The sequence below is a fragment of the Pelobates fuscus genome, chromosome 13 (assembly GCF_036172605.1).
Source record: "Pelobates fuscus isolate aPelFus1 chromosome 13, aPelFus1.pri, whole genome shotgun sequence".
Lineage (NCBI taxonomy): Eukaryota > Metazoa > Chordata > Amphibia > Anura > Pelobatidae > Pelobates > Pelobates fuscus.
Genome location: NC_086329.1, coordinates 10,045,441 through 10,068,726, shown reverse-complemented (window position 1 = coordinate 10,068,726; position 23,286 = coordinate 10,045,441). Strand labels below are relative to the sequence as shown.

The window sequence follows — 23,286 nt, the reverse complement described above, 5'->3', positions numbered from 1 at the left end:
GGGGTCAAATAAGTCTTAGTCCCTATTGTGTTAGGTGCACATGCATTATAAAACTCAATTATCACTTATTGACAGCAAGCTCCTCTTAACAATGACCACAAAACGTCATGATTACCAAAATGACAATTTGATTTGTAATGTAAATATTAGCCACAAAGAGATTACTGTGCTTCTCATCCCATTAAAGGCATCGGGAGGAGAAAAATCGCAGAGAGATGTGAAAATAGCCTGACTGCTTATCTCATTTTCACACGCAAATTTTCCATTTTTAGATATGTGCACTTATACGTGTATTTATTCATTCAGATCTAGCTTGCGCCCTTAAAAATGGCAATAGCCAAAAACATCTGGGCTATCTTCTTCTTCATTAAACGAGGCTGCACTTGTGTTTCTCATCACGCCATCCCTGCGTCTGTCTGTGTTTTATCTTGTCTTGGTATCTGGCTCATCGAGAGGAGGCACTCTACACTACAGGAGAGCATTGACGGGAACGTAGAGATTGTATTTAGGGACTTCCGTGACCTACTCGTGGTCCCAGTCTATTCAACCTATTGTAGGTGAGCGACCATTTGTAAAATACAGAAATAAGAGCCAATAATTAAATATGGCAATTTAGGAGTAGATTGGGTCATGGGAATGAAAACATGGCAAATGTGAGCAAAAAAAAACAGCAATCTGGTGTTACGGTGTGAAATCCAACACGGTAATCTCCTATGGCAAGTGAAGAATTGAAGGAGCAAAGTGATAGAGGTCCCTTCAATGGAATTATTTAAAAAGTGATGTAAGACAGATATATTTCTGCCACCTTCCTGATACTTTGTTCTAACTGGTCGTCCTGACATTGAGCCGAATCAGCTCCAATCTGAACCAAATATTGCCGCAAGGCTCCCATTACTTATCAGATTTCGTTCTGTTGTTCTATTCTGCCAAGCCCTTCACTGACTTATCTCATAAAAATCGAATGTAAAATGTTTCCCCTAAGGCGTTCAGCCTCTCGTTATAAATCCTCACTCTCTCACTGACAAGACTTTTCCTGAGATGATACATATCTCGGGAACTCACTTTGACACAACTTTCTCACTTGGAAAACATTTTTCTTTCTTCTAAATCTCTTTTTTTACCATATCTTGTTTTAAGGAATATTACAAATCCTTGCATTATCCCCAATTGTCTATCCAACGCGTGTTCCTGTTTTCTACATTCTTATCTGCAAATCGTGTCTAACTGGCCTCCTCCAAGTTAAACTGGATAAAGCATGGCTTTCAAAGATCCACACCTACTGTATCACTGGGTTTTGATCTGATAAGGTAAGTGGGCTTCAATTAAATACTTCAATTAAATAGATCAAGTGCTGAAGAATGTGTTGTACAATATAAATTATCAATACTAACTTATCAACACAATAAAGGAAAATTCTTTTGCAAACAAAAAAATTATATATATATTTTTTTAAATGTAAAAGTTTTTTTCCCAATGATTTTTAGATTGAACACATACATACACAAACCCAAAAAGACAAATGAGATGCAGATATTTGTGTACATACCACCTATGGCATCTTTCATGGGTGGAAATTAATACCAAATAAAAAAAAACACGTCTTGTATGTAAAATAAAAAGTTATCTTATCCAGTCTGTGTTTCACTAACTCTATCATTCACTGGAAAGCTCGACATTTAGGGTAACTTTTAAGTTCTGTTATATTGCACCCCATCCATTTTCTGTTCTAATTTTAAGTAGAACCGAAAAAAAAACTGGAAACAATTCAAGATAATCTAAATGGCACTGTTTAAATGAAAGGAGAACAACTCACAGACAATTAATTATCCCTGTTTGCTTTGCATTCTTAAACCACAATCTACCTGTGACAGCATTTTCTTATCATAAAACTATTTCCCAATAAACAGAGCCCCAGCTGGCCAAGTCATCTCCAGCCTACAGTGACCCCTTTCAACTGGGATTAATTAAACACCAGGGAGAGCTTCTTCACACATAGCACTGGGGTTTATACTAATCACTGTCTGTTCACTAAGCTACACACTCCAGTTTCATCTTGTTAAATTTAATGTCTGTTAATTCTCTGTATATGAGAGGTTCTCAAAGACTAATTACTTTCCTATACCCGTAACTAACCATCTGGAATGATTGTAAGGTCCATGGCGGTGCAGACCTTTCCCTGCCTTTTATGGATGACCCCAGAATAATATGGTTTCCATTTTAGACAGAAAATATTTTTGATCATCCCCACATTTGCAACTTCTAGCTTATTAACCCCTTAAGGACACATGACATGTGTGACATGTCATGATTCCCTTTTATTCCAGAAGTTTGGTCCTTAAGGGGTTAATGCACATTTACCTCCACACCTTAACATTGCAAATGAAATAAATTGTTAGACAATATTTACCGGCGATAAAAAAAAAGGATCAAAAATGATTTAGGAGATATTAAAACCTACAGAAAAATTAGAGATGAGGTTTGCTCAGCAGAATGTTATTGTTAATCTACTAGCTATGAATGTTACAATGGAAAACAATAAATTATATTATAGAAATATTTAAGCAATGTGTATAAGCCCTTTTAAAACATCACTTATGACCATGTTTAAATGTAGCAAACTGTAAGGTTATACTTTTAAATGATAGTGTGTCTTATAAATTAAACAGAAACCTTAATGCTGGGAAACCCGGCTTGTACGGGAAGGAACGAATATTATATCACAGAATGTAATCATAATCATCTAGTAAGCTAAGTGCCAACAGCTCTCCGAGGTCACATTCACTTTACAGACGGTTGTGATCAATAGAAAAATGACTTGAAATATTAAAAATATTAAAAGTCTGGGAAAAAAAAAGTCCAGATCGTCTGACACGATATATTTTCTTAATTTTTTCTTCTTTTTTAAAATCTTTATTTTTCAAGCCATTTTCATAATATTTCCGAGTGTAAATAAAGAGCAACAAGTATTTCGGCTGTAAATCTCCAGGGCCTTGAATTCCATCTGCATCCATGAGCAAAGTACAAAACAATAATTACAGCACATATTACCTGCAATATATATATTTATATATAATAGTGAGCACATAACATATAAAAGTTTCTATTTCCCATAAGAGAACATTAGTCATCATAGAAGATACAAATTATAAGTAATAAATGGGCCTGGGATATATTACCCGGCACTGGCACACAGGACAGAAAGAGACAAAAAACATTTTTTTTAAAAAAGGGGATATTTTCTTAATTTTGTTTTGGTTTTGCGAAATTGGGCTTCTCCCGTCATTCTGGATCAGCAGCAGTGATAAGGATATATGACGGTTGAAGTTGAATACTTGAGTGGTTTTTTTCCATCAGTCTCTATTACTAATTACTATGTAACAATGTCAATATGTGTTTGTCTTTTTTCAGAACCGCATCTCTGGCAAACTCCTCTCTGTTAAAATGCTTCCATTGTTATCTATTTGAGAAAATGTTGATAGCATCTTTTGAAAAGTCTGTACATCCGTACAAAGCATGCTCCAATCAGAGTGTACGCATGTGTACTACATTCCTATGTAAATGTCGATATAAATTGCTACACCCTTTCCATATTGCAATATTACCTGTAAGGTGCTAGATACACCCGCTAGCTGTGTGCTACTAAACATGCAATGCAAATATATTGAATTACAAAATATGGAAAATAATGCATACATGAGCACGCCTTTAGAATTTGAGCAATTGTAACCAATTCCTTGACAGGTAGACATATACCCCAGCATTTAGACAGCACCTTAATCAGATTTTTCACTAATTCCACAGAGTTGTGAAGTGGTTGTGCAAGACATGAAAGTAAATTGAAGAAGGCGAGATATAAACAATAAGTAGTAAGGAGCCTGTTCTTAGGAGCTTACAATCGGAACCATTTAAACACACACAGTCACAAAATGAAATTAATGTAATGTGTGCTTGTTCCTTTTGTGATTAGAGGCTATTATTATATGTGCATTAAGTCCAAAAAGCAATGTCATAAATCATGTGGTTTTCTTTAAACGAGAAGCGACCATAAACTATCCACCAAATTATATGCTCTAAAAGGCACAGCAAATGATGATAAATGAACTTATAAAAAAATGAATAGGTTAAAACAATGCTTAATAATTATTTGAAACATACAGCGAACGCTCAGCAGTTACAGAATAACACTTTCGTTCGCTCTGTGTTTGATTACGCCTTGTATTTATGGGGCTAATGCAGAGCTGGTGCGGTGATGGAGATGAAAGGGCCCTGCCGGTGCATAACTAGTACCTAGCCATCTGTTCATAATGGAGATCTTTACCTGCAAACTAACCTGCTTATTGCACTCGCCCCAGGCAGCTGATAAGAATCAAACAGTGTTGTTACAATTAGCTTTTAGCTCTTTGATGCACAAGTCACTATGGCAGCAGCCTGCTTTCAGAGCTACAGGCCGGTCTGTCCAATGCCATCGCCAGTTGCCCAGGTATTAAGTTTTCTCCATTTAGCCCGAGGCCACGCATGTTGCTGACTTCTCACTGTGACCTTTAAGAGGACCGTCTGCTAACCCTGTGCAGATTCAATTTCCAATTATCTACAGAAACTGTTTGCCATCTATCATAGGTTCACACTTAAATCCTGGAAGCACAATCTGGATTTTGAAATGCTAAAAATATTTTATAGATATATCTATCTATCTACATATACAGAAAGGGGGGGAGGGGGGTATTATAATTATTATTTTCAGTCTTAACAATATAACACCAACTCCTAAGCTTAAGCTCTCCGGGTAATTTGCCTACACTTTCAGGATTCTAACAATAATAATATCTGTACTACATTATAACGTGCATGCTTATTTCCAATCAAAGCCTTCTCAGAGAAAAGCATTATGGGCACATGGTGTCGACGCGGCAATCACCAGTATCCACCAATTCAATGCTACGAAAATCCTGAATCTAATGGTTCTCATAAAAAAGCTTTGGACACACATGCTGACACAGAACAGAATAAATTTTATAAGTGAATATATTTTAGTCGAAGACACCTAGTATCTGTTGGTCTGAGACTCACTAAGGGCGTAGTGATTGCAATATATAGCCAGCGGTAGAATCTATGCCCCCAAACCACTTCACCAAGGTGTCATGATTCCGATGCTTAATACAGTGTCTTCTTAAATTATCAGATTGAAATTAAAGCAAAAACTAATTTAGTAACTTTGAAGCAGGTTTTTTTTTTTTTTCATTTTTCATTTGTTTTGTTACCCAATTGATTTGTCCTTAGCTTTTTGCCCCAAAGCTGGGTGGAAGGTTTTTTTTTTTTTTTTTTTTTTTTTTTTTTTTTTGGTAATTAATCTATTATGGCCTAATATTAGACTTGGAGATTCGTTTGAGGCCGAACTGCAAATGAGCTGAATTTAGGCCGATCGGGCTACCGGCCGAATTCCTGAACTTTGAACTGAAATATACTCGAATTACTGACCACCCAAAACATGCAATGCCAAACCTATTTGGTTTGCGGTTGCGCTTCTTGATTTCGGCTGTGGGACTATTGGTTCCTTTTTTTCTCACTAAATCTGTGAACCGAATGACAGGAAAATTCTCCAATCAGTGTAAATATTTCGTAGCACAGTGATAGGCCTTGTCGCTCCTTTTTTTGTTCTTCTGATTAAGTTCCTGAATTGGAATCTCGGTTATGAAATTCTGCCGAGCTGAACCGAAAATTCAGACAAACTTCCCCCAAAAATGTTCTACTCTCAGGAAAAAATTGTTTATTCCTAACTGAATTTTCTGCACAATTCCACCTAATATTGGCAATTCCCGATTTATAAGGTTATTTACCTAATCTTGACTATTTGGGCCCCGAGCTGCTTACCCAAGCCACTTGAAGATTTTTTCCAATTCTGCAATGTTTACCTAACATTAGCAATTCTCATAAGCAATATTTATTTACTTAACATTGTATTCATTAAGTTTATTTGTACAGGGCCATTTTCACAGTTTGTATTTGTCAGGATTCCTCCATATTGTCTCGGAATTCCTCCATGTTGAATTCATCCCGATCGGCATTACCCGTATGACTTCCGGGTTTTGCCGATCAGTCTCCTCCCACGCGTCTGTCATCACACGCTTCACTTTAAAATAAAGGCGCGACCGCATCTAAAGTGCTCAATCAATCTTTGTGCTTTGATGTGCTCTTGTCACTACTACATTGTTGCCGCTTTACTACACAACTCTGCTAATCTGATTTCCTGTGTAACGAACCTCGGATTCCTGCCTCTTTTCACTTACTTCAGGGAACCATATTTCATTCCACTCTGGAAAGGACTTTAACTCCCATCATTCATGAAAGGAAAGATAAGTTATTCAGTGATTGCAATTATTTCTTGGTTCTTACCATAAGTTATATGAGAAGGATAAGGAATACTAAAGTCTACGTCATGGGATTCTCCGTGCTATCTCTTTTGAATGTCATTTGCCAAATTACTCAAATGTTAATTATTCTTCGAGTCAAATGACTACAAGCACTTCGCATACCAGGACATATTTAATTATCAAGTTTATTTCTTCAAGTTAAAAGACTGCTACTTTGTACATTTTTATTGAAGTTAATGGACTTTACTGCTTGTTGCTAATTAAGCATTCCTTTTTTTCATTTGCAGCCAATTACTATTTTTCTTGTGAAGTTATACTTAACCAAGATTCCTATTCTTTATGCATTATTATTTTAAAATATGATTGCTGCAGAAGACTGTCAAGGTTCATTATTTAAATAAAATATATTTTCTTAAAGTGACAGTATCCAATTTTTTTTCCACCTGCGGTTGAGTTCCAAGAGTATTACAGTATTTCAAAAACCACATCTGAGGTTTTTTTTTCTTTTTTCAGATTCCTCAGTTAAAAAAAAAAAAAAAAAAGGGCGTACATGAATTAATTTCCCTGAAGAGGTTGTGTACACTAAATAATTGGACACCTTCAGTATGATTTGGTCAGGCTTATTTCTAGCACAGCAGGAGATTCCAATTATAACAAGTTTGATCTGACAATAACTCTGGGTGTTGAATCTAGGAGGGATAAGACCGCTTTCCTGGAGGTGCTAAGAAAGTTTCATTTGTTAATATTGGAATTAATTAGGATTCATCCTGGCTGCTTTCCTATAGATTAAATTAAGACGATTTGGTAAGAGTGGGATCTCATGGATGTGTGGTTTATTTAATCTTATCAATGACGTAAACTGTAATTTAACATGATTTAATGTGAAAAAGACACCAGAACACTTACATAATAATGCCTCGTTTCCACTGAGCGGATCGGTTCGGGTTGGTACAGTTTGGAAGGTTTAGATTGGACCAGCCCATTCTGGTGAGCGTTTCCACTGCAAGTCAGACCTTTCAGGGCCATGCGGGGTTTAGAAAAAATGCTCTTCCTGTCCACCAATCAATGGATTGTATAGTAGATCCGCCCTAACCGAACCGTTCCATTTTCTATGGCCCTACATCTGAAGCAGGACCCTGAATGGATCGGTACGGTTCGCTTGTATGGACCACTTTCATAATGGAAACACCCAAAATAGCGAACCAAACTGAACCGAACCGATCCGCTCAGTGGAAACGAGGCATAAGTGACACATACATGAGAGGCCCTCACTAATATTTAATTAGACAGTAGTATAATTATCCATACATAACATGTCATAGGCACCAACCTAATTAGCAACACAATCAAACACTAAAACACATACAGACATACCTTCGCCAACACAGACACATCCTTGCACACCAACACACCCTAGCACAGACCCATTCAAACCCACATATATGGATGCACACAAACATCATGGATGCACACTACACTAACACAAACATCCATAGACACACACATACAAATGATAATTTTACATTAACTTCCTCTCCTTTCGTTGCTCACAGAGGGTAGAGGGGGGTCTGTCTCCGTAGCGAACACAGTACTATGTTCTGGGAAGAAGAGATCTTTGAATTGGACAGTACAACCCTTCCCCCTGCTCGCCTTTGGCATCAGACAGTGGGTAATGGAATCTGATCTCATTGCACCCGCTGTGTCCACCCTGTTGGATTTGGTTGTTGGGTATCTAGCGGCTAACACTTTGAACAACTCCCAGAGACTTCACAAGACGTGAAGATACTTCCCACCACTTGACATGTGCCATTGTAACAATATAATCAATGCTACTTCACCTGTCAGTGGTTTTAATGTTGTAGTTGATACGTTTATTGTCTCATAGTCTCAGATAATGTGAGCGATGCTATCCTTAGATGTAATTAAACCGGTCCTTGTGGCTGTTATGCAGCTGATCAGAACAAAATATCTGTGATATTAATCATCTTCTAGTTTACATCCAGCATTAAAACAATATTTAAATACATTCTTTACAAGGTCTCCCAGAATAGCAAACTTGTAGCTAGATAGTGAGCTGTGCGGAGTTAAAAACCAGATTACAAAATTGTGGCTACAACAGGCAAACCGTGGCTATAGTGGAGTTGGGGGATTTTCCAAATCATCTGTTATGGCCTAAATGTTACGATTCAGTCTTCACTGCGATCCACTGCTTGCGAAATAATCCCTATGTTTCGAACAGTGTCAAGATCAATAATTCTCTAGCAAGTTCTCCGTGGCTGACAAGGGAGCAGGATTGATCAATATCTGCATTTTGAACCAAATTAAATCCCTTAATCTTGAGCGGTTGCTGGCAGTTTAAAAGACAGTTTGGGGAATCATTGGTTTAGATCAAAGGTGTTTAATCCTGGGGTTCAAGCACTATCAACACCCGTGTTCATAGGACTGATTTATTGGTTAGGTGATTTATTGATAAGGAATCCTTCCTGAGGTCCGACTAGAGAAGTTTGAGGAATTTCTTATAGCTGTTTGATACTTTTTTTTTTTTACCAGTAGTAATTTATTGTATTTTAATTTTGTGCTATTCTTTTTCCTTACATCACCTGTTTACTCTTACAACCTTTTTTTTTTTTTTACTGCGAAATTGATACTTTATTTGCATTTCCGATTATTGTGAACTACTTCCTGTGTTTTAGAGCTAATTAAACTGTTTATATTTGAGATAACTTCCTTTTATAGGCAGACTCATAGTAGCTTGTTTTCCATTGATAGAGAATACAACTGTATCTTTATGCTGCAAGTCCTTGATATGAGCCAAGGGTGCCCTTGAGTTACATATGATTAAGCTTTTAATATTCATTGAACAAATGAGGCACGCAACTCTGCTTCTATGTGGAGCTGATATTTATATCTAAATATTAGCATCGTTTCAACTGTGTTTAGAGATGAAACGACTAGATAGAAAACAGGGACAGAAAACACAGAAACCCTTTGAGATGTGTTTTATCTGATGTCGGCCTACGTGATCTTCTTACATTAAGAGCCGAGAAACAGATTTTGCATTGCAATAAATAGCTCACGGCTGATGCAGATTGTGTGCTTGTTAACGTAGATTGAATTTTCTGTACTTTGTGATATTGACTCCTGGGGGTGAGAATCAAATGAAAAATATAATTATCTATAGCACGTTTGACAGCAGACATAAAAAGCTTTCCATTTAATAAAGGGACTGTGTTCATGGTCTCACTGCAATATATTTCACTGTGCTGGATTATACAGCAATAAAAAATAAAAAGGGATATTTAATTGGCCACCAAATACTGTTGCTTTTCTTATAATGCAGATGATAAATTTATTTTTTACACCATGAATTTTAAAAATGCTAATTGAATATAAACAGGTGACAATTTTAAAACAATCTTACAAGAACAAATGTGTGTGTAGGTTTGCAATGGTTAGGGTGAGTTTTGATGCTATAAACCAACGCATTTTGCTTTTATCTACTTAGACTTAGCGTGGCTCAAAAATACATTGTGAACGGCCTGCAAGTGCTTCAAATCTCTGGAGTGGTTTCATGATGCCATGATGGACTATGTGTTAAGAAGTTGGCCCAGCTACCAAGCATTGAGAGCCTATGACTAGATTCTATGTACTAATTAGAGATAATAGCTATATAAAGATGTTTATTTGCATTCAGGAAAATGTTAAGCTGACAACAAGCCACATTGTTGGTGAGTTGACCAGTAAGGACCCATGAGAAAAAGTAGTTTATGATGACCCTGTGAAAACCTATTCCATTTCAGAAAATGGTGGGAAAAAACGTAAATTAACCACAACATATATCTAAGCACACACTGAAGGCCAACGGCTAACTATTTGTTGCAATCAGGGATAAGAAGAGAACCAACATTCTGTGAACAGAATGGCAGGAAACCGGATCTCTGCCTCTGTAGTACTTCACATTCAAACGACAGACTAGTGTTAAGTATGAAAAACCACATCCAAAAACCCATGAAGAGCCTATAGGAATAATTTTCTGCTGGAAAATTGCCGACTGACTATTTACAACCCTAGAACTGTTAGAAATTATTCGGAACCATTAGATCTGAACACACGCATTTATTGGAGTGCGGAGAATGATGGGGTGTACCCCACCAAGCAGCGCAAACTGCTGGAATGCCCCTTATAAAATATGCAAAGTAACATCCCTTAATGAAAAGCCTTAAATTAAGTAACATCTATTAAAGGAGAGTAAAGCTGTGTTCAAGAGTAATAATAAGTTGAGTCATTCTAAACTGATGATTTACCAACTGGGCACTGACCCTGGCATGTTTACCACACTGCAGTAGGTCTGGAAATCAGTGGCTGCTGTGTGCGGCATTCATACAAAGTGAAGTGACAAGTATTTTTAAGGCCTCGCTAATAGAGTAGGACTTTACATTTTATCTCCTGAAGAAGGAATTGTAGGAAAGACATTCTCCTGGAGAATTTCCCTAATTTGCTCACTGAGCGAGTCTGATGTAGATTACCATTAGCAAAGTTAGAAGATACATGCCCTTGAGAATGGTTTATATGGATAAACAGGAAACCCTTGAGAAAACCTGTGCTTTCTTATTTTATCTATATGGAGAAACTCTCCTGAAAGATCTAGAACAAGGTGACGAGCTACATAATTTTAATAAATTCTGTTCATCTATGGAGTCCAATGCCTACAACATCAATCATCAGTACTACAGCCTCAAAGGCACTCCTACCAGAAGGATCTTAACTTGGAAGACTTAGATTATCATTCAGTTTGAGGACTCTCAACAATTTGGAAATGGAGGATGAAGAAAGGCTTGAAATCATTGAAGCTGGACACTTCTTTGAAAATAGGGTTGGCTTACATGTCTCAAACAAAAAACTGCAGGAAGAACAAGAGTAAAAATGTGAATGTGGAAAAAAGATACAATGTACAAGTCCGTCATAGCTTGGAAAAATAGCTCTGATCAAGCCCAATCCCAGTTATTAATGAGTTCTACTGCAGTCCAGGTATTACAGCTCAAAATTTGCTTTTCAAAGTTTCTATAGCTTGCTAGTTTAGAATGCTAGAAGAATACATTTTTTACTTTTTTACTCAATTTACCTAAAAAAAGGATTCTATAATTCTGCTTATTATTTTGGGCATTGCAATTCTTGTACATATGAAACAGTCTGAGCTTTTACAAAAGGTCACGGCCTGTTTTACTGTATCACAATCCATAACAATCTATGGCTTGGCTTCCGACTGGAAAAAAAAAATCCAGGAGAAGATGTAGAAACTGGGTTTTTGGGAGCAGATTTAACCCAAATCCTCGAGAGCTACTCAGAAACACCCTATGCAGTAGTGGTAGGTATGTGCTTTCCTTCCTTTATTATGTCCTGGTTCCAGATTTTCAACTGGACTATCTTTCTGGCTAGACTTATTGGGTTTACTTAGGGAGACAAGTGAGAAATGAGACCAACACTACGGAGTTGACATTATGGAGTTCTTCTGTCCCGGTCCTTTACTGCAGCCACACATATAGGAACAGCTCCGTAATGTGGGTTTGGGCCTTTAATCATCTAGTCTAGCTTAGGGAAGAAAAGGTCTGTCTAGAGATTCATGCACTTCACAGACCCAGTACATAATTTAAGCCAGAGCTGAGACAGCTACAGTGGAAGATAATTTAAAAAAAAAAAAAAGTGTACACTCAGAAGACGACTTTATTGAAGAATACAATGTTGCTATATTGTACACTCTTGCTAAAGAAGTTCTGTGAGTGATTTCTGCTTTGCAAACATGTGGGCCGCAGCAGTACCAACATACAGAAATTTTGGGGAGATACAGAATGCTGGGTCTTGCAAACTATACAAAAAAACAAAACAAAGAAATTACATTGATGTTTAAAAATGGCTAGAAGTTACCCGTTGTATGTATGTAGATATAGATAGTTGTTTCTTCTTCTGGGGAGATTTCACACTGAAAATATATCCTACTAAATGTTTTGCATGTAGTGTTAGTGTGTATTGTAAATGTGTGTAATTAAAGCAGTTTGCTAGTGTGGTGCATGTGTTACAACTGTAATGGTGTGAATGGGATTTGAGAAAATAAGTAAACACGCGTTAAGTAAATTCTCATTGTGAAGCATTTACAAATCAGATCATTAGGTCTCCTTGGCAACCGGTCCCAAGCACCCCCCAGTACCATTGTGAGATGGAGCACCTTATCAAACATGGTATATTGAGTTCCAATCAGCAGCTCTTAAAATCCGTTTCTAATGGAACACCCCCAATGCAGAACTTAACCCCTTAAGGACCAAACTTCTGGAATAAAAGGGAATCATGACGTGTCACACACACGTCATGTGTCCTTAAGGGGTTAATACTAAAAACCACAAAGAAAAGGGAAAAAAAAAAATCTAAATTTTATCTAAAACTGGGACTGCATTTAGACTTTGGGAAGTTGTGATAATGTAGAATAAGAAAAAAAAAATAGATCTGATTTTAAAATTGCTTCGCAGACATTAATGAATTAACCATACAAAAAAAACCCTCATTTGTTCCGGTCTCTCGTGTGTATATCAGATTTCATTTTTTTTTTTTAAGCCTACTTTTGAATCCATCATAAAACCATGTTTATGTATAAACCTACATATATATAGTTCAACTGAATTCATACATTAAAATAAATGTCAGACCGAAAATAGATTCAATTTCATGGAGAGAAACAGGATTAATATAGGACTTGGTATCTAAAATAACATTTTCTTTGTACCAGAGTATTATGTCTAAATGCAAATCACCTTCTTGGGATTAGGAGACAGACTGTCCCCTGGGCATGAAGATTTGCAGGAGCTGACCATTTAACCTTATGCTAAAATACACATTACGTCCACTACAAAGAGGCCTGTTGGTATCACGCACACAATGATCTGCTAACAAGTCAAGGGGTTGGGGGAGGGCAAAAGGAGACAAACGTTTACAAAATTAAAAAGTAAACACATCCCTTTTAATGAATGAACTCTATAGTAGTGGCTCTTCTTTTGTATAAGGTTACATTGTTAAGATCCAAGGAGATGAACCAGACACCTTGATGGTATTTTGAGGTATCCAGCTGTGTCCTACTAAGACATTCCTTATTGTGAGCCATGCTCTTTGCCAAACTGTTTAATTAATGGTCAAATCGGATTTCTTTCAAAATCTGGATTGGGGCATTTTAACAAATTAGCTGACAAAAGGTATCATTAACGCAATTTAGGTCTAGGCTAGTGACGTTTTGGTTTTAAATTGTCCTTTAGTGGTTACTTCCATCATTTTCTGTAATGTAGCACAGATGTCTAAACAAGCTTCCGTGCCAGGCAGAACAAAAAACAAACCAGATCATAGACAACGTATTGGTTGTAGGTAGTAACTGGCACGCAACGATGACTGTTCTCTGAAAGCCCTGATCATTTAAGAAACCAGTAATGCTGGAAAAGTTAATTAAGCAAAACAAGAATGGTCTTCAAAAAAATAAAAATATAAAAAAAAAAAAAAAACCCAAGTATAAATAGATCAACTGCCAATGGGACCAAAAGGGAAAAGAAAAAAATGCAAACATGGTAACGCGATCACCAGCCTGCTAGAAATACGCACAGTTCTATATACTCCTAATTTATGAATACATCAAAATGTCTTTGTAAATGAGATAAAAAGAAAAAAAAAAGTTAGGAAAAAAGAGTGCAGCATTAGAAATATATAAAATTGATGAGATTAGAAACGCACAAAATGTGTTAAAGAATTTGTTGTTTCTTGTTAACATCAAAGAATAAAGTGGATCCACGTGATTTCCACAATCATCTGTAAAAGCCTTAATAATTCAATAAACAAAACAAACCAAAAGCCATTGGTTATTTATGACCCACTGCATGTGGGAAAACCCTAAAGGCAGCACATTCTTCCACAATTGACAGGAAATCTAAATCTCCTGCCCGAGTGTAGGATTTCTATAGAATGTGCTGGAGTTTGACGATGGGCTCACTTTCTGACCAGTTACAGAGTCTCATTTACAAATCTCTTCTAAAACAAGAGTGGCACACCTACCATTCACTGCATGATAACAAGAACACGCGGGTCACTGCTATTGTGGTAAACACAATGTATTCTCTCCAGAAAACTACACAGCCAGGGCCTTCTAGCCAACAGCATTAGGGACATTTTAGTTTGCTCTAATTTCTACCTACCGTAATTTATTTTTGTCACAGTAGCTAGAAGTAGGTTCGCACCAGGTTATGTTTATAATAACTTTTCTACGTTTAATTGCCAGTATATCAATTAGAAAATCTTGTTTGTGCACTAAATTACACCGTGGGCCTGCACAACAACTACAGCATTGCCATGTGTGTATAAATTCATGCGTTTGTCCTGGGCTCCAAAATGCAGGATAACATCAAAAATTAGCAATTTGCTCCTGGTACCTTCCTTTTAAACCTCTAATTACCTCCGACACCTATTAACATCAATGACGTCAAACCAGTCTTTCTACCCCTCTCAGATGAGCATTATAATTTAGGATTGCCAGATATTATCCCTTGATAGATGAAAGGTTTGTTAGCACACACACTTACATGGTTATACTATTTAAAACAGGAACCAACATGTAAACATGGCATTCATTGGGCAATCTATTTAGACCCAGAATGAAATTATGTAGATGGGAGAAAAATTAAAAAATAAAAAACCACCTTAACTTGTTCCCCAATGGAAAAGTTAGCTCAGTAACCCAAATGTAATGGACAACAAAATAAAACATATTTTTTAGATTATTGAGCTGTATCGCTACAGAGAAGAATTTACTGAGCAAAACAAATGGTTTGACAATATAAGATACAACAGGGATCCTCTACAACTGATGGCGACCTAGTTTTGGGTTCCACCCCAGGGGTAAAGAAACACAGATTTAAGCAGAGTTTCTGTCATCTAAGGCTTCCAGCCAAGTCCATCCCTGGCCGTTCAGCGTTTCAAGAGTATCGTCCACACATTTTTGCCAGACAGAATTTTGGGAGTTTTAGTTTAACGGCTGAAAACCCTGACTTGGAAAATCCATTTTGAAGAAGGAGGAAACTAAGAAGGCTAAAACAAGAGAACAATGACCAAACAGCCAACTAGACCGGTTTCAAGAAAAATGAAAAAGAACGGAATTCCACACGAATAGGCACTTGGGGGTTTACATGAGGACTTTCAATGAAATTAGAATTACAGGAGTGGTGCATAGAAATTTAATGAAAGACCACACAACATTTTTTTATGGAAATTAACATAAAACCGGTGTGTTTTGTACGGACCATGTTTTTTTTTTTTTTATAAATTATGTTTGAGTAGGCTTTAAAATATTCCTGTTCAATTATATTTTTTAGATCAAGGACTGTCAAAATGTATATTCTTGCAAGTTACTACTATAGAGCTATATGCCATTCTAAAATGAAATTACAAATATATACACAAGCAAAACCAAGATTTTTCTGAATTTGAAACCCCACCTTGCCTGGCAGTCAAATAGGTTTCCACAAAAGCACATTCTGAGCACAGACAACCAAGCTTAGCGCACGAAAATTTATCCTCAAATCACTTCTCACATTAACAACTACTGCAGCCAATATTTATACAGAAATGTGGTGTAATATGGAGGTTTCCATTTACCATATGTCAGTTTAACGGACCACTCCAAGCACCAGAAACTGCCACAGTCCACTGTAATAGTTATGGCCTTGATACCCTCCCAGAGTAATTTTGACAACTAACCCGGATCCCCATGCACTGGCCGATTCCAGATTCTCTTGCATTGAGAACCTAGTTGGTTAAGCAGGGCATTTTGTAACTGATCTGGCTAAGAGCATCAACTGAGCATAACGCTGTATTGGCCGGGCACAACTCAGGGTAGACATCCAACTGCTCCTACGGGAGAACCCGAATGCAAAACTGGCACCCAGGGAACTCAGGTAAATTGTCAAACTGTCTGACAGCTTCTCCTACACACAAGTGCCAGGGCACTTCCAGTACCATAATTAGTGTCTATGGTGCTTGGAGTGTTGCTGTAAGAGACAGTTCTAGATCTAATAAAATTAAAAATGGAGGGTTTATAGTTAATAGAGTAGAGGACACGAACAAATGGACCATCATTCTGGGAAGATCTAAACTCATTAATGACGATTATATAAAGTATCCATCCATAAATACGAGAAAATAGGCTATTATTTCTCTTAGTTTTAATAAATTTAAACAGCATTAAAGCAGACAATTTATTAACATGTAAAATGTGCCGTTAATTTACAAAATATATAAAATACACATGATTAGGATATGAAATCCATGGTAAAATGTGTGTGGGAACAGAGGGCCATCATGCATATTACAGGAGCACGTTTGAAGAAGATTAACTTTGTCTTTAGAATCCACAAATGAGCTCCCACATTCTAACTTCGAGAGTCTGCCAAATTCTGGTTAGGCTACAGGATTCCAAAATCGTATAAGAGAAGTAGTTTGTCAGATACATTTCATTTCCCTGACAAAAAGGTGCTTTTTGAAATGGAATGTTAGGACAGTGGTCTAGAACTGAAACAATTTCAACCATTGACAAATTATCTTTACGGTGTTTGGGGTTTTGATGCATTATCAAAACAGTCAAGACTATTTTCTTATAGAAAGGCTACCAAGACTTGGTAAAACCATTGAGGTTGATATCCACAGTGTCGGCAAAATGGCATATGATACAGGCCTGTTAAGAGTCAATAACAAAAAGGTTTTTAATCATAACTTAGTGTAAACTTTAAATATTTGCTCAAAATGTCACCAAGTAATTTACAGAAAGGCAAACAAGCAGGGGTGGGAGATGACAAGCCGTGTAGGAAACGTGAAATCTCAAACTGTGGTCATGAGTTTTAAAGAGCCAGATCGAAAACGCAGAATTTTCTTCTTAAGGTTGTGCGATGCTTTAATCTTGACAAAAGCCTTGGCAGTGGTATGTAGGTCAGCTGTTGCAGCGGACTGCATGGGGAGCGTATGTACAAACTGGGACCATATTAGCCCACCACTTTCATCAGTGTCACTTGTTGAAGTTGTACTTTCACCAACAAACTCCACTTCACTCAAACTAGACTCACTGTCCCCAAAACAATTGGTGGTGTAGTTACTCTGTTCATCTTCACTAGTATCCACAACAGTGGAATGAAACAAAGACTCACACTCTGCAGAATATTCAGAGTCACTTGCTATGTAAGTATACGGGCTGGCATAAGGGATTGGGACTTGAGCATAGACACCAACAAGCTCTCTTTGGTTTCTCCGTCGAGCCCTCCGTAGAGCTTCTTCATAAGAAATTTCAGCTGAAGATTTCCATCTACGATAGTCACCTCTCTTATGTTTTGGTTTGGCCAGAACCACATCTTTTGCATGTCCATGTGGTTTGTTTCCAGAACGGGCTCCTCCAGCATTCTTACTTATAGTGGCACTTTCACCAGGAGAATGCACAACCTTTTTACTTCTTGGAGAAATCTTTCTTGTTTTCTTGTTTGTATCCAAGTCATCTGGAAATCTACATTTTTTACCCACAGCTTTTCCCTTTTCTTTCAGGGTTTGAGAACCATTTTCCAGGAGATGATGGACATTGGCTCTGTGTTTTAAAGTGGAGCTCTTAACAATCTTTACATTTTTAGTTGTTTTATTGAGTTTTAGGACCTCCTGTTGAGCTGGTATATAATGTGCATTAACCAGAAGACCTTCATCTAAACTCTGAGATGACGAGCCTTCGCTTTTAAAGTCCAACGATGGCCGCTCATCAAGAGATGAGGAGTGGCATGAGCTATTTGTATTTTTGGATGAAATCCTTTTTGTAGGAGGCACAATTTTGATTTCCTTGGGAAGAGGAACGCTGCTGTGTGGACTTTCCATAAGAGATCCACTGCATGCAGAGTTGGATGCGTTGGTGGGCGTATTGAGAACAGAATTAAGTTCCTTTAGAACACTTGGTGTCACTAAAAGTGGGTTCTTTCCCAGACCTTGACCTACCATCTTCACATTATGTCGTGAACTATTTTGGCCTTGAAGTTCATTGAGATTACTTGGTGAGCAGCTTAGGGTGGATGGCATTCTCTTACCTTCCAGCTGTTCACTCTGAGAGTCTTTTAGACATGATTTCAAAGGAGGGCAAGTGCCATTATCCAGAGAGGTTATTGCAGAGGAATGTAAACAGGGCTGTATAGAATTTTTGGGGTTAGAAATACTGCTATTTGAGACAGCACCAGTCTGCTTGATACACATACTCCCATGTCTTAAAATACCCTTCACAGGGTCTGCATTCACACTTGTCCGTGGCTTATTAGTCCTTACAGGGTGAGATTTTTTCTGAATTATACTTAAAATGTAACCATCCATCTTCCTACTGGGAGCAGAGACCGAGCAGTCACTACTTTGTTGCGGAAAAAGTCCTTCTGGTTTTATGGAGTCAAGTTCAGGAATCATGCAACCATCGCTGATGTTAGAACCAACTTCCCGTTCCTCCTTTATATTCCCCATCACAGACAGAAGAAACATGGGACTCTGCACGGCTACAGCGTGAAGGGGACTTGGATAGCGATAGATGTCACTCCCATTTTTAGAAACCAAGTCACACTGATATTTTGGATTGACATCTGTGGCATTATCCGTTGCAGTAGAATGCGGAGTAGAGAGAGAACGGCGTATGGTGCCAGTCACTTCTGATTGGCCATCCCTGTAGTCAAGCCATTCAAAGAAGTCATCTGAAATAGATATGAAACAAATATGAACAAAACAAAATATGTTGGCCACCTCTTGAGAATTAGATGAAATATCACTACAATAAAATACAGTAACAGCTTCTACAACATGTTATTAAGGCAGTTGAGCCAGACATAACTATTTATTAATAGACAATTTGAAGGTCATCAAAAATTACAAAAGTTACTTGTTGGTTTACCAGTTCCTAGTTTGACAACTAACTAAGGCTAAAGACCTAAATTAATACTTACTGCTAAACATCTGAGCTGGGAGATTCATATACCATTAAGACATTTAATTTTAATCCTTGCATGAGAACAGTTTAAGAAAATCCTTTTAAAATCGCAACACCCACAGCAAGTAATTTGACACGGTGTGGCTTAAGAGAACTTAAGAAAAAGCCACAAATTACTTGTTGACTGAAATTATTTTCTTACAGTTAATGAATGGTCTACGTGGCCACTAAATAAAACTAAATAGATGACAAAGTGTCAAGATAGAGCTGTAAACTGTAAGAGTAGAAAATAAACTACCTGCAGATTTCGGCTGACCATCTGTGAGATGTAATGAGGCTTCCAAAGGACTGCAGAAGCAGGTGCTGGATTGACAGCTGGATAAACATTCACTAAATACAGAGTTGGACGAATTTGAGAGCGATCCTGACGTCCCATCACTCAGCTCGTAAAATCCTAAAAATAAAAGCAAACATATGCATTCTTGTTTTGGAGAGGAACTAATGGGGAGGGGGATACACATTTAATATATACAGGGACACAGTTATTTAAAAACAGAATAAAAAGAAATGTTACAAATTCCCCCCAAAAAAACTAAAAACTGAAATTTAGGATTTCAAATTTTATTTTGCAAACGCTCACTGCGTTTATATCAGCGCCCATTTTTGTCCAAAAAAAGTATAATATTTGCAGAGTTTTCTAGAACTGAAATGAGTAATCTAGGCAATATTAAAGTTGTGTAAATGATGAGAGAAAAAAAGCGTATATAAAAATAGTCAGACTATATATTTTTTGACCCTTACCTGAACTGGGGCGACTGTCGTTTTCAAGATGTTCTTCTGCTGGTTTTTCGGTGTCCAACTTTAAATCATTTATCTGCTTGTCCAGTTCATGAAGCTGAGTTAACAGACCAGCATCTCTTTTCCTTAAGCAGTTCTGTTAAAAAAAACATAAATGAATATGTATATATAAAATGGAAATCACGAGGTTATTTGACGGAGCAACGTACTGAACAAAATAATTATTTTTCTAGATATTAAAATGGTCCAAGCATTGTATTTCGTTCACACTCTTCCTCTGCTTTATTGAAAGGCTTAGTATTTTTTCTTATTAAATACGTTTAAACACGGAGCTGGTGAAGACAATGTACACACGTTTGACACATTCATTGGTTTTCTCCAGAACGAACAAAGCAGGACCCCCACCCCCTTCTCAGACAGTACAACATTCTCAAGAGCAAATTTAAAATTAAAGTGCCCTACTGATCGTTTACAGAAAACATCTGTTTTGTATTTGGAAAAACATAAAAAAACAATAAAAGGCACAGGCCGTACACACACTAGACATTTAGATAATTTTTTATTTTTTTTAATGATTATTTTTTGGCCACTAAACATCATTAAAATATTTTTTGTCCTAAAAGGGATCCTCTTTTAGGGCTTGGGGGTCACAGAATTGAAGGGACAAAAATAAATATTGAATTGTTTAAGATTATTTTTAGAAGATACAATGCGTGTCATATTTCGAGCTATCTTGGGCAATTGGAAAGGGTTTTTTTGCATCCGACAATTCAGAAAAATAGAGAACATGAATATTGCCAAAAAATCCTCCCACATAAAAGATGTTTAAATTATCGCTTCCCAAATGTAGCTAATTTCCTCTCTCTTTCCACACACACACACACACACACACAGCACCCTAAAGGGCTATTATAGGAACGATGCAGCGCCGGTTAGATATGCATTGAGGGAGGTTTACGATACGGACGGATAATGAGGGGGTTAAAGCTAGTGGCTAATAGCTTCAGTTGAGACATTGTACACTATTGAGAATGGTTGCCTCAGGCTCAATAGAAAGGAGCTTCGCTGGCACTGACCAGACTGTGAGACTGCCCCCTAGCGGAGTCAAGGAGTACTTCAACTTACAATATATACCATAGAACAGCTATTTCTACAGATACATAGTCCGTTACATAGTTACACATAGACCAGGAATTGCTGCAGTCACAGCACCTTCACTATTATTATCATCATCATTTATATAGCACCAACAAAGTGCACAGTGCTGTACAATGGTAACAGTTTATAGATAGAGCCTTAGGTATACACAATAGAGATTATATTAGGTGGCCTTGGGTGGATTCTTGGGGTATTTTAGAACTGGACTCCACACCTCATTTAAAGTTCTGCAGAAAATATTTAGGCTTCTGCCTTTCATTGTATCCCATAGAAATTCTGTGTTTAAACACCAGTCACCTCAAGACATTCCTGTCAAACCCCAAAACAGAAGCTCTGGCTAGAAATACCCCTCTTAACAAATCCCCCCCATTCCACAGCTATAAAACACACCTTGTGATTAAACAGCCACAAATTCCCCCCTTCCCAAACATCCCTCAATATCCACTCAGCCCAGGTTACAGAGAGCAAACCCCAGCAGGATATTTAACCATTCCTGAGCCCCAGAGCATGTTTAACCATTGATGAAGCCAATACAACCCAGTATAAGAACATTGTGTGAAGCTGGCTCTGCAGTCTAGATTAATTTCCTTCCCCCCCTGCCCCCCATATATAAATCAGCCTCCAGCCCCCTAGATATATAATTCAACCCTCAAATATATAATGTACCACTATCCCCCCCATCCAGGTTTGATCCCCCCTATCCCCCAGTTATACAATGTCCCCCCCAGTTATATGATGTCCCCCTATTCCCCCCTGTCCCCCAGTTATATGTTGTTCTCCCATTCCCCCCCCCCCAGTTATATGATGTCCCCCCATAACCCCTGTCCCCCAGTTATATGATGTCCCCCCCATTCCCCAGTTATATAATGTACCCCCATTATCCCCCAGTTATATGATGTCCCCCCAGTTATATGATGTACCCCCATTAACCCCTGTCCCCGGGGGCCAGTGGCCCTGTGACACCCCTGTTATATGAGGTCCCCCATTACTCCAGTTATATGAGGTCCCCCCATTCCCCCAGTTATATGATGTCCCCCCATTTCCCCCCCTGTCCCCGGGGGCCAGTAGCCCCCCCCACTTACCAGCTGTTTTTTGAGCAGTAGGATGTTGTCCTCCAGGATCCTCTCCTCCAGGCTGCGGCCGGGGTCCCTGGCCGGGGGGCCACACAGGGCGGCCCGGACCAGCCCCTCCTGCCGCTGCCGCAGGTGGTCCAGCTCGCCCAGCCCGGCTAGTGTGGCTTCCAGCCGCTCCCGGGTCCGGTGGCGCTCGGAGTCCGCCTCCCCGGGCTTGTCCTGGCGGCGGGGGGGGGAGTCCATGCTGGGGGGTTAGGGGAGTCAGCTGTCAGTCAGGGAGAGGCGGCACGTGGCTCAGAGCTCCGCACAGCGCGAGCGATCGCTCCCCATGGAGCTCTGTGACAGCGGGACCCGCTCTACCTCCTCCAGCATCGGCGGCTGGGACCGTCTGAGCCTCCAGCTCACTCACACCGACACGTCACTCACAGACACGCCCACACCACGCTCATTGGCTGCCAGGCAGGAGGGGGCGGAGACTGGGCTGCAGGTAGAGAAAGATAGGATGTCATATTATATTATTATTATTATTATTATTATTATTATTATTATTATTATTATTATATTATATTATATTATATTATTATTATTATTATATTATTATTATATTAGTATTATGTGGATATAGACTATTATTATATTATATCATATTATATACAGAGACTGAATAGTATTATATTATATTATTATTATTATTATTATTATTTGGATATAGAATATTATTATATTATATACAGAGACTGAATATTATTATATAGAGAAAACCAAAGAAAAGAAAATGTTACTTGCGCTTTCTCCTTAATCCCTATGTATATTTAGACAAATGGAGGTCATTTAGTTGCTCCAATGGCCATTGGAGGGATGCCCGCCTGCCAACGTCAAGGCAGAC

At 38.1% G+C, this 23,286-nt stretch overlaps 1 protein-coding gene across 1 annotated transcript; it reads right to left on the bottom strand.

Annotated features, from left to right (window-relative positions):
• Nucleotides 1-16,602: 16,602 nt before the first annotated feature.
• On the bottom strand, nt 16,603-22,775 carry DACT1 (dishevelled binding antagonist of beta catenin 1). Its single transcript, XM_063439213.1, has 4 exons — nt 22,410-22,775; nt 20,173-20,305; nt 19,670-19,825; nt 16,603-19,138 (listed from the first exon to the last, which is right to left on the bottom strand). Exons 1-4 carry the CDS (start codon nt 22,641-22,643, stop codon nt 17,262-17,264), a joined length of 2,400 nt encoding a protein of 799 aa, XP_063295283.1. The 5' UTR covers nt 22,644-22,775; the 3' UTR covers nt 16,603-17,261.
• Nucleotides 22,776-23,286: the final 511 nt, after the last annotated feature.